This window comes from Harmonia axyridis, chromosome 5 (assembly GCF_914767665.1).
Source record: "Harmonia axyridis chromosome 5, icHarAxyr1.1, whole genome shotgun sequence".
Lineage (NCBI taxonomy): Eukaryota > Metazoa > Arthropoda > Insecta > Coleoptera > Coccinellidae > Harmonia > Harmonia axyridis.
In genome coordinates this window covers 27,884,611-27,898,075 of record NC_059505.1, presented here as the reverse complement: position 1 = coordinate 27,898,075, position 13,465 = coordinate 27,884,611, and the positions used below count along the sequence as shown (strand labels likewise).

The window sequence follows — 13,465 nt, the reverse complement described above, 5'->3', positions numbered from 1 at the left end:
ATAGTAATAATAGTAAAACAAATGTTTATGTTTACAGGGTGTTCCAAAAAAAAGGTGATCCCATCTATAGGATAGGTAGAAAACTAAAGAATGATTGGGGTTTGCTATATAAAAAATTTTTGTAATGCCGTTCGTAACACCCTGCATAGCAGCACAATAAAAGGAACATATCATAATAGAGATAAAACAAACACCATGATAACATTGAGTGGACCTGATATGTGACGTTCATAAAAACTATGTATAATGACTATTCGACATACGAAATTATTCAATACTAATTTTTATAGTGGCGTACTTTATTTTCCCAAAAAAAGTTTGAAACTAACAAATCCAGTAAAATTTATAGTTAACATTTCTGCTGTGTTCCATTGTTCGAGATCTGCCCTGCCTTCCTTGATGAGACACCACTGGTGTATGCATTATTCCACCTGAAATTAGTAGACTAATTTACACCGAAATGATGAAAAAATCATGTCTGATTGAATTGAGTCCCAATTAATTCAAGCATACCACACCACCATCCTTCTGAAGAATTCAATTGAATCATAAAACAGTGCATAGTAATGAAGTACTGTAATTCGTTTTCTGGACCACAATACGAACACAATTAGACAACTGTTGAAGATGAAATTAACGAGTCGAGAACGTTGAAATGCTCTGAATATTCATGAACAGTTAGAGAAGTATTATCTTCATCAATTTTCATGCCTTTCTCACAAAATAATGCCCGACAGAATTATTATTTGTCAACAGGAGAAAACAGCGGACTTCACAAATGAGCAATTGGTTTACTCAGTGGCTTCATTAATTCCAAAATAATTACATAGGCATCGGTTTAATCACTATCATATTGCACAAAGCCTAGATTCGGTTCGAATGCTTTCTCGGACACCGTTGCCGCTTCAAGTTTATCGGAACCAAGTGGACAATCGACTTTCCTGCGGATTATGAACACTTTATTTCATAATTATAATTGAGTTTCTTGCCTATTCAATCCAGTGTATACCGGGTGAACTTTTAAAATTGATTTTCAAAATATAACTTTTCAGAATTCTTTCAAAGACGAAGAACGACTATTTTTTCCATCAAATGAAATAATGATATTTTTACGTTTCTTCGAAATCGACACGGCAGTAAAAAAAAAAATTCAAATTACTTATTATAAGATGCAGTGAGCTGTGATGAATAAAATTAAATATAAGTTTTGGTACCTACTCATTTAACCAATAAGTAGAGAAAATTAGTTCCTTCCAAATAGTTCAGTTGAACATCACGAAAAAGAAACATAAAACATCTTATGAAAAAATGTTTCGAAAAGTTGTTGGTTGGAGAGGGAAGTCCACTTATGCTACAACCTCTTCAATTTCCATCAATCTTGGGTGGGAAGGGGAATTTTAAACGTGAACCCCTGTTCTTTATAACAGATCCGTTTTCTACGGTAAAAAAATACAAAAGTTTTGCGAGAACAATTTTTCACGATTCGTCACAGATGGCTCTGTAATCGAATTTGAATTTGCCGTCTGAACGACCTTAATGTATCCGTTCCATTAATCATTCATATGGAATTTCAATCGTTAATTGTCCAACAATTCGGAAAACGGTCTACAACTGAAGACAGACGGAGATTTTCAATAGATTTCAATCAATAAAAGAGATGCATTTCGATGTTTTCTTCTCTTTCAATTGAAACCTATTTGATTAATGGGGAGTATTTTGAACCAAAAACAACAATAACTGATGATTTCGCAATTCCCAAAATAATCAATACATATACAGGTGTCCCAAATTTGATGTTCACTGAAAGCATCTGGTAAACTATAAGACTTATAGAAAAAATCTTCAAGCCACCGATCGAAATAATAAGATAACAGAAAGCAGATCAACTTGATCCGTTTTCAAGTTACTGGGCGTTTCTGAAAAATTACCGTTTCAAATATTCCGCTTTATCTTGGAATCTGTTAGAGATATTCAAAAAATTTTTCAACGTTTTTTTCAGTAATTTTTATGGTTTATATGATACTCATAACACATCATAGAAGTTGATTACAGTTTCAGAGATATAGAGTAAAAATGGTGTTTCTTAAATGGGACATCCTATATTTTTCAACGTGGTTCTTCAGCCGCAAATTTGTCGATAAGCATCACGTTATCGGTTTTTCACAAATGTCTACCCTTTCAAAGATATTGAGTTTTTCGGCTTCTTCTTTTTATGGGACACCTCATATACATTATATACATATAATCATTTTCAATTATTTTTTCGAGTTTGAATCCATTTTGAGTTCATTGTATAATGGGGTGTACCATTTGAGAAACACTATTTTTCCCTTATATCTCTGAAACGATAATTAATTTGTATGATCTGTTATCAGTATCATATAAACTATATATAAAAATCACTGAACAAATATTTGAGAATTTTTTAACATCTCAGATACCAAGATATAACAAAATATTTGAAATGGGCATTTTTCAGAAACGCCCTGTAACCAGAGAACAAATCAAGATATCTATAATCTGCTTTATGTTTTCTTATTATTTCGAAAAAAGATCGAGGGTCCTTGAAGATATTTCTCCCTATAGTTCTCGAGATGCTTTCAGTGAGCATCGAATTTGGGACACCCTGTACTGAAAACAAACAGTTCAGCAGGAAACCTCAGAATTTAATGTGAATGATTAATGGAGTGGATACTATACGGTCGTTCAGACGGAAAACTTGAATTTGATTGCAGAGCCCTTTCTGATGAATCGTAAAAATTGTTCGTATCTATAACATACATATTTCTAAATACGTCATATGTTGAAGTTTTTATTAAAAACCGATGATTTATTGCAATAAATTTTTTGACAGAAGAAAATTGCACGTCATTGAGATATGTAAATTTATTTCTGAATTGCTCGTTCAATTTGAGACAAATCTCTCATTACTTTTTTGTATGGAATGCCATTAGAAATACATCTCAAATTTGAATTTTTATCAAGAACCATCAAGTAATAGCTAATTTATTGAAGAAATTGAAAATACTCGTTAAGCTGTTTTATTTTTTCACATAAAAGCGGCTTACCATAAGAAAAAAGTAGGAGCGATTTCCAGTCACAAATTGAAGAAGGCATTCAAAACTGATTTTCAGATTCGAATATCTCTGTGAAGTTCCATTGAAAATAAAGAGATCATTACCCGTATGCTTGCCAATGATGAACGTAACATTAATTAATTAATTGCATGTCGACAAAGGCGCAATAACCTATTGAAATCTGACCAAATTCAGAGCAACAATTAAATTGTCAGTTTTCAACAGAAACTTCAACAATTCAACACCCTTTCAATTTACCGCACTTATTTACTTATACCCACACCCTGTATAAAATGAATACAGCATCATAATAAGTTGGACCTGTTCTATTTCAGTAATTAACTTTCTACGTGTATGTTTGTTGCTATTTTCCTATAATGTTGTATAAATATAACTCAAATTTAATGGATATAAGCAGATACTATTATATTTTTTCACACTTGACTCTTGGGGAAGAATAGCAGCAGAAGAAGTCATCGTCGATGAAACACCATAGAAAATACTCGAAACTTCTCATTTCAGAATATTGGAAGAGATGAGCTGTTAACATAATAAAAAATGTCACATCATCCGTAAAGCCATTTTCCAAAGACCACATTTCTACTTCGGATCTGAATTATTCATCTCTTGGTAGACAAATCAATATCAACAATGTTTTATTGAACTTTAGCGGTGAAAGCCACTGAACCAATAATAATATTTTATTTTATCTGGACAGAAATGTACTATATAGAACTATTATAAAAGAAAACAGAAATGACATTAGGGAATTATGTGATACCATTCCGTGGTTTCCTAGACAATATTCCACGTAACGTTTCAATCATAACTGCGGTTAAATCTTCAGGGAAGCTTCAAATTGAAATTGCTGGTTAATAGCTTCAAACTGATAACCTAAGAATGTCGGATATTAAAGAAATAGTTTCGTTATTCTATGTCCATGTTAAATTAGGTCAAACTACCCCGGTGTTTCTATTTTTTTATACGTTCTGTTTAATTTTCACATAGAGAATGAATTTTTCATGGAAGACATCATTTAACAATTTGGAGCATTGCATATAATATGATCCCTGAAACTATTAAGCAAATAGTTAACAAACAAAGTAGACAATATAGACGCTAAAAGAGCATGAGAATAAGGAATCAAGAAAGACACTACAAATCAAAATAGGAATGACAGATTAAATAAAATACCTCTTTCAAAGAACCAAATAGAAGAAAAAAGTGACATGAGAAAAGTCTCCCAATTAAACATCAGTAAGAAATCGAAGAAATTGAAGTAGAGGCGTAGGTAATGAAATTCCTGTCCTCATATAATACAAAAAGAAGATCTGAAATCTCGAAGGATGACATTGACGCATGAATGAACAATCGCTCAAAAGCTCCTCACTTCAATACCTTCTTCAATTTTTCACATAAAATTTCATTTGAAGTTGATCCATAGTGCAGGAGAATAATCAAAAAATTTATATCTCGCGATCGATTAATCAACAAAACATATCGTTTTCTGGAGGATTATATTTCACATCAATAACCTAGCCTCGTGAGCAGAAACAACCCCTGGAAAATGAGGAGTAAAATGAGTTTCAACGAGTTGAAAGAAGTGCAACGAGCATAATTGGAATGAAAATCATTAAATGTACATTGTTATCTCAAGTTGTATTGTTGTATCCACTCCAAACTAGAATTCCAACATTTCCAACACATATTCTTTTCGATAAAACTCATTAGTGATAAATAAAACGGTTAGGAATATGTTGAGTTCTTATTGAAAATCTAATTGGGGTATGTGGAATATGTAATTTCATTCAATTGAGAAAGTCAATTATATGATATGATCTTATGAACAAAATTGAAGTCTATCCACTACAAAAATATTTCAATTCATTATTATGTTCTCTCCAATAATTGTCCAATGTTTTTCATTCACTCTGTCAGCTCTCCAGGATCGAATATCACGAGCTTAATCACTTACGTATTAGGCCAATTGAAAAGTCCCTGGTCTGATGCACAGATGGTACTAGTATTGAATCCATATGATTTTTAGTTATGTAGTACCAACCTTCAAACGATACGTGACAAAATTCGACAGCAGTACGACTATTAGTTCGTGAGATATTGCGTTGGGAGTGTAGCTACTTTTGTTATCTGAAAAAAGATGAAAAAAAAAGGATTTCGTGTGCTGATAAAATATTGCTTTTTGAAGTGATGCAGTTGATACAGTTGATCTCCACCAAGAAAATCAACTACATAGATTGGTATGCTAAGTTTACACATAGTGAAATGAGCACCAAAGACGGCGAACGCAGTGGACGCTTAAAAGAGGAAGTCACCGACGAAAAAATCAAAAAAATTCACAAAATGATTTTGAATGACCGTAAAGTGAAGTTCATCGAGATATCAGACATTGTGAAGATATAATCTGAACGTGTAAATCATATCATTCACGAATATTTGTACATGAGAATGCTGGGTGCAGATTGGGTACAACGCGAGCTCACAATCGATCAAAAGCAACAGGGCAGAGTTTGAAGCTGTTTAAGTGCAATAAACCTGAATTTTTGCTTCGATATGTGACAATGGATGAAACATGACTCCATCATTTCACCCTGGAGTCCAATAAACAGTCAGCTGGGTGTACAGCACACGATGAACTAATTCCAAAGCGAGGAAAAATACAACAGTCTGCTGACAAGGTTATGGAATCAGTATTCTGGGATGCTCAGAGTATAATATTCATAGATTACCTCAAAAAGTCCAGAACATCAACAGCGATTATTATATAGCGTTATTGGATCGTTCAAAGGATGATATCGTTAAAAAACTGACCCATTTGAAGAAAAAAAGGTGCTGTTTCATCAAGAGAATACGCCGTATAACAAATCAATGAACACAATGACAAAATTGCATGAATTGGGCTCCGAATTGCTTCTGCATTCACCGTTTTCGCCAGATCTGGGCCCCAGCGACATTTTCCTGTTCTCAGATTACAAAAAAATGCTCGCTGGAAAGACATTTAGCGCCAATGAAGAAGAAATCACCGAAACTGAGGCCTTTGTCGAAGCGAAAGAGAAATCGTACTACAAAAATGGCATCGAAAAGTTGGAAGATCGCTATAATCGCTGTATCGCGCTCGAAGGCAACCATGTTGAATAATAAAATCGAATTTTGCCAAAAAAATGTGTTTTACTATGGTAGACTGGGAACTTTTCAATTGGCCTTTTACAGCACTGTTATCTCCATGTCTGAAAAATGTTTTCCACACTAGGTATTTGATTTGAGATATTCTGCGAAGAGGAAATAATAAACCAATATAATTTGCGTTGAGTATTCTCTTGAGTGATCAACGGAATATTCTTCCCAATATTATTCTTCCCTGCCATCAAGCAGACTTTATAATGAAGTTGTAAACAAGGAAACAGCTACTTGTTTTTCTGAATGAAAAGTAAACATATTTCTACGTAGTCGTAATTTCATTGTTGCTGAGTTACTCCGTCCGTTGCTACACAGGAATCAGATTTCCATACAACATGAAATAGATAGTATATGTATTGAGTATCAGGAACAGTTAGCACATTCCACCGATCGAAGCAATTGTTTTTCTGAGAACGGTAGTTCTTAACTTTTTATTTTGCTTGTATCGTGTTATGGACTATCCCCTAATCTTTTGCCTCAATTCAAATGAATACACTGCTCAACAATTGATAGGGATCACTTACTTGTTCTAAATTTATTTCTGAAATATTCGCTCCAAGATTATAAATTTAGTCAGATATCAGAGTATTTTCAGTTGATAATATGGTTCACTTGAGAAAAGAATCAAAAAATGGAAAGTTGGAGAGAAAAAAAGACTTTATTAGGAACACTCAAAATTCTGTGTTTGAATAACATAAAAATTTTATGATGAAACCACAAGAAGGCTGCAGCCCCAAACGGAACAATTATGGGTTCAATAATCATATCGTGATATCTCTGGCTGGTCATGGTGGTGTTCTGCAGAACAACCAACTCTGTGCGTTGGTTCAAACAAATGCCTCCCCATACACATATAGAACCTCCGCCAAAAGCTGTTGTGGGTACCATAAACTGTTCTGGATACCTTCGACCTCTTTCCCTCCAAGCAAGAATACGTCCATCGTAGTTGACCAAACGATATCTAGACTCATCCGTAAATAAACATCGGCTCCAATCTTCAAGTGTCCAATTGCGGTGCTCCTCAGCCCATTGCCGTCGATAAACCCGGTGTTCCCTATTCAAACGGGCATTGAGGATCAAAAGACGATCTTGGGCAGCTGTTGTACTGCGCTGCCGACCTCCCCCATGAACATAAGCTACTGAGTCGTTTTGGATGAACCTATTCCAAGCCCGACTTACGACACTTACGACAGCTCAATTATTCGAAAATTGTTACAAAAATTAATCCTATTCTACCTCACATTCGAAAAAAGGAACATTGCTTTTAATAGTAATTTTCATATTATGACTGTTCACATCTTATCTACTCATAATAGTGATGATTATTATCCGGAATAACGATTTGTACTGTTTAACAATGAACAACAAATGAGAGCTTTCAGGGGCATCATCAGCGTCAAAACTAGCCTATAGTAAAACCTCTGCCTATTGAACTCTTTGTTTTGAATTAATTGGACCGTAACATATCAAAATTTCAACCAATTTGATGGAGCCACTTTCTCTAATAAGGTGTGCAGTATCTTTCGACTTTATTCCTCAAGGTGTTCACCTTTAATTCAAGGTGTATACCAACGCTCCTTTGAAGCTCCTCTTCAATAACTTCTGTGTCAGAAAGATCCGTCTTTGCTTTAGAAATAGGATTTAACCTTGGCAATAATTTCTTCATCAAAATCAAATTTCTTTCACCAGAGAATTCTTTTGAAGCCTGCAAAAAGCCATAATCACTTGGACTCAAATCTGGAAGATAAGCTTGGTAGTGAAGCAGTTGAAAGCCCAAAATCGTTTAATTTGACCATGGCTTTCACCGATTTCTTACAAAGAGAATTGCCTTGGTGAAAGAATTTTTTATTTGCATTTGAGGACTTTTCACCTAAAATAGTTGATACTTATCATTGCTGCTAGGCAACACTTTTATTTTCGGTGGAGGAAAAGTCGAACCGATGATCTTGTCTGTCAAAATATGACGTTGTTATTGTGAGTTGAAAAAAATAATAATTCATTCAACTCCTTGCATAGATAGTCGATATGAAAGTGGCAACTCAAATACCTATCAACGTGTATTCAAAGAAGACTGACGCATTCAGAATACCTCTTCTATGCAAAGAATGAATGGCAAAAATGATCCTGTATCACGAACATTAAGTTTTATGATCAGAGTTTCATTTTCATTCGCAATAAGTGTCATAAGGAATTTGAATGATTTGTTCACCGTAGGACTATAATTCTTCAACACTCTTAGCTCTCAGATTTCACAGACAACAATGTATCATCTGCAAACAAAATTAAACGAGACAGTGATGAACAATACAAAAAGGAATTGTCCCAGGACTGTTCCCTGAGGGACACCTAACTTATGATTTTCCTTGAAAACATTGTCAGTATTTTGAATTAATATGGATTGATGGAGGTTGCTCATCAGTTACTAAAGTTACTTTCTATATGTGAGTAAAGATTTTTTTGGATCAGAGTGAGGTTACCTCAACTTCGTTAGAATGTCCAATAAGAACTTGAAAAACTTCAAGACCTATCGTCTTGACATCATATACCGCAGGTAATGCTGGATCGTGTTACAAAATAATACTCATTATCAATTTTGTAGCGTATGTGAATTACAAGTTCTCTGTCATCACATAGGCTATAAAGTCGATACCAAACATGCCATCTATCCGCATGAATAAGGAAGTTTCATCGGATTCGACGTATATACGAGTGATGCATAATTATTTCATATTGAGCGAGTGTTATGGAAAGTGAAAATTAGGGAAAGTTAATTGGTGGTATCTGCTTCTGAATACCCGAGCATGTCGACTATTTATTAGAGGAGAGTGTTTAGTTTTTGCGATCCGATGTATTTCCGGTGAGTAGGACGTGACAAGAAGAAGCTTAACTTTTTTTGAATCATAGTGTGAGGAATCGACAACAGAGAAGGAAGTGAGGCTCGATAATGGCTCGACTGTTAACTGTACATTCTCGTTCGACCTCTACGTTCTTAGAAGTTCCTTGGATCACCAAGAACAAAGATAACATAATATTACGATCTGGAGCCAACGACCAACATTTTCCAATTAATTGAGCATCAAACCAATTTAAATAATATGATTATCGAAACTGACATTATAACAGGACTTCAGGATGATATTTCTTTATGATATATAAAATTTTCGTCTTGAAATACAATTTCCAAAAATACAATATATTGACCAAATTCTGATAGTTATAATAAATTTGTTGCAAGTTCAAATTTTGTGTAGGATTTCATATCAAAATTATAATTTTCACATTCCTTCGAATGATGAACAACCTTCGTGGATCAATTGTTATTCTACCCCGTCTATGATCAACAGTAAACATATTGTCTTTCAAACTGACGTCAACCTATCAACTTGGTATCGATTTAGTACCTTGAAAAAAACCTATCCTGACTACTACTGTCAGATAATACATATTATGCAACTGACTGCTCGGACAAGTTAGATAGTTGTAGTTTTTTCTTTATTCAAATTTATATTCATTGTTAGTGCTAGTACCTATTAACTAAAATAAAACAACTATTATTATTCAACATAGTTGTCTTCGAGGACGATGCAACAATTATAGCGATCTTCCAACATTTCGATATCATTTTTGCAGTACGATTTGTCTCTCGCTTCAAGATAGGCCCCAGTTTCGGCGAATAATTCGTCATTGGCGCTGAATTTCTTTCCAGCGAGCATTATTTTGAGGTCTGAGAACAGGAAAAGGTCGCTGGGAGTCAGATCTAGCGAATACGGTGGATGCAGAAGCCATTCGAAGCCCAATTCATACAATTAGCCATTGATTTGTGACACGGCGCATTTTCTTGACGAAACAGCACCTTTTTTTTCTCAAATGGGACCGTTTTTTAACGATTTTATCCTTTAACGATCCAATTACGCTATATAATAATCGCTGTTGATGATCTGACTTTTGGAGTTAATCAATGAATATTATACCTTGCGCATTCCAGAATACTGATGCCATAACCTTGCCAACCTGACTGTTGTGTTTTTCCTCGCTTTGGATTTGGTTCATCGAGTGCAGTCCATTCAGCTGACTGTCGATCGGACGCCGGAGTGAAGTGATGGAGCCATGTTTCATCCATTGTCACATATCGACGCGAAAATTCAGGTTTAATGCACTTAAACAGCTTCAAACACTGCTCAGAATTATTAACACGTTGTTGCTTTTTTTCGATTATGAGCTCGCGCGGCACCCATTCTGCACACAGCTTTCTCATGTACAAATATTCGTGAATGATATGATGTACACGTTCAGATGATATCTTCACAATGTCTGTTTAAACTTGATGATGATGGTTGATTTTCCTGGTGCAGTTTTATTGTGTGCACATTAATGAAAATGATGAAATTCATTTCATCAAAAATGATGAAATGAAAAGGAACCTCATGGAAAACACTTATTCATAAAACTCATTGTACAAAAAATAACTTTATTAAAATGAAAACACAAGAAAAATTCACTACAAAACAACAAATAATAGAATATAAAAAAAATTGTTCCTTAATATTGAGATAATTCCAAGTACTATTTGATTACATCATTTTCCATCCAGGATCTAAGACACCTGAGGCATTTTATAGATTTTTCCCTTGATATATTGCGGGTTTCTTCCAAAGTCAGAGCAGCTCTGGAAAATTGTCTTTCAACAGGAGCTCAAGACACAGCCGTTGATTAACAATCCTATGCCAGCTAAGGTTATAAAAACGTTTTCGTCCATTTTCCACCATTCTAAAATATTTTTAGCATTCTCTGTATTCATTCACATTCATCTCATAAGTATGAGATCGATGTCAAACTCACAGCATTTATCATTGAAGATTGATTATTTTGTCCAAGCGAACAGAAATATATGGCGTGCGAATCAAGCTCAAGTAATATCGAGCAGCAATAAATATATGAAGTCAAGTCACTAGTCAAGTATGTAATTTGTGATAATGATAGTTACTATCGCAGAAACTGTCACCATATAAACTACTCGATAGTAAAAATGAAATAGTTATATCATCGTGAAAATGAGCCCTTCAATTATTGCAAATTGGCGAATTCGCCGGTTTCAAATGTTTCTTAGGTTTGATTAGGAAATCTTGATTTTAAAGTATAATTCCACTCAACACATAGTGTTTAAGTTTATCAGTTGAAGCAGATTGAAAAAAAATAGCAATGGTTTGATAGAAGATAAAGCCAAAGAAATATGAAGAATATTTGTATAAGCCGACGCTTCCTTTCTATTCAAACAAACTGAGATATTGACTTAATTGTTCCAATTTCAAAATGTATTCAAATACCATAGATCTAGGTATGCAAATACCGTATTTCATAATTTCAAATGTTCCACTCCATCTCGTTAGAAATTCAGCTAGAGCACATTGCTAATAATTGGAACGATCATACTTGAAAATATCCAATAATATTTGAAAAATTTTTGTGTTTATCTAGAGGGAACACCACTACGTGACATTCTTGTGATCTCTCAATATTTGCCTAAGGAGGAGGGATAAAATAATGTGCGGTATTGCCAGAACGATTGAATGATCAGTAAAAGTTAGGAATATTCCAACTTTCGATGAAAGGAAGTGCTTTACAAGTCTTTTTAAAAATTTCCACAGAATTAGAGTGAGGCCTCTTCTGTAATGATTTTTTGTAGATACTATATCACAATTTTTTTAAAAAACCGTGAGGTCACAAAATTATTATATTATTTTTCATTCGCAAATTGAAAATATTGAAATACCACAATGTAGAATATTGTTTGATATTATAAAAATCGGTGATCTGTGGGAAGAAATATCTCTTATTAATTTTGAACTGAATATTCACGTGGAGTTTTCTTTCAACGTGATATAAAAAAAAAATTAACTTTATATTTTTCGTTTCAGTTTCGGCCAGTCTATGGTCAAATCCCGATTTGGAATTATTAGATGAGATCCACGATGCTGAAATTTATCAAGCTGTCGTATCGTCTGTTGAAGAATGGAGGCGGAAGAGAGAATTGAAAAAATTACAAAACAGGTGAGTTTTCCTTTTATACTCAGAAGTTTGATGATATACTTGGGATTGGATAAGCGCTGAAGTCTAAATTACAGTAAGATGTTCACTTCAATTACAAGAATAAAACGTTTCGCGTCATTAGAGGAGTTGAACTGAATAGAAAATAAGGAGCATTGAATTTGATGAATAGTGTGAACAGAGCAGAGCGAATCTGTCTGCTCGATGCAGAATAGTTCATTCCAAGTCGTCTTGTATTCAGCAGACATAAGTCTCCACAATTATGCAAAGGTTAAAAGGGTAGAGTTCTCAGTTCTTACAAGAGTAACCTCTATTGAGTTCCTTTGTATAAATCATTCGGAATTGACAATTATACCGACTGATTATTTGAAGTTGAATCAGTCAAAGATTTCAATGAGGTCCAAAAACTGTTTCGATTAAGAGGTTAATAAAAATAATTTTTCTTCATTTCAAATGAGGTTTACGAATAAAATGCTCACCTGAAGTGAAATAGTGCCTAAATATAATTAATTTATTAGCTCCCTAATGTGACATTGAAAAAATCTTCTAGTTCATAAGGCTTAAGTTTTATATCAAGGATTTTATCTTCATTTCGAAAATTCTTAAATTATTTATATTCTTAATGTTATTTGGCAAATGTGACTAAATGATTGAATATTCTGATGCAACTTTATAAGGGGTGTTTTTTATTCAAGGTCAAAGAATGAATTGGAAAATCTAAATTTTGTGTTCTTTGGTTGCAACTATTACTAGTATTATATTGAATGATTTTTTCTTTGTTTTTATTTAAGAACACAGCATATTTGTACATGTACAAACCATAAACTGCGAATATGTTATTTTGCCTAAACAATTCTCTACAAGTTTCATTATATTTCAGCTAAAAAATAACCCTTATTAGTTTTTGTTTTACAAAAATTTCTTCTAAATTACATTTAATATAATCCCATATCTAAGTCTAGATTCAAAATTTGCAAAATAGAAAATTTTCAGTGATTTAATATTCCGGCATTCTCTGAATATTCTAATTGCAAAATTTATCTTTATTATTTATAGAACTCTATTGTGAAACCCTAATTTTGAGGTTACAGTTTAATTGTTTTTTTTTGGTGTTTGATTTTCACTTATGTAAGAATTGCTTATCATTA

General features: G+C 33.6%; 1 protein-coding gene and 1 long non-coding RNA gene across 2 annotated transcripts in view; one reads left to right on the top strand and one right to left on the bottom strand.

Annotated features, from left to right (window-relative positions):
* The window catches only part of LOC123681176, a 70,772-nt gene that overhangs the window by 40,983 nt on the left and 16,324 nt on the right, over positions 1-13,465 (top strand). The window contains exon 3 of the mRNA XM_045619414.1: positions 12,188-12,320. Within this exon, the coding sequence (XP_045475370.1) occupies positions 12,188-12,320 (133 nt within the window). The remainder of the gene's footprint in view (positions 1-12,187; positions 12,321-13,465) is intronic.
* Positions 286-8,126, bottom strand: LOC123681179. Its single transcript, XR_006747647.1, has 2 exons — positions 7,822-8,126; positions 286-431 (listed from the first exon to the last, which is right to left on the bottom strand). It is a non-coding gene; the product is annotated as an uncharacterized LOC123681179 (long non-coding RNA).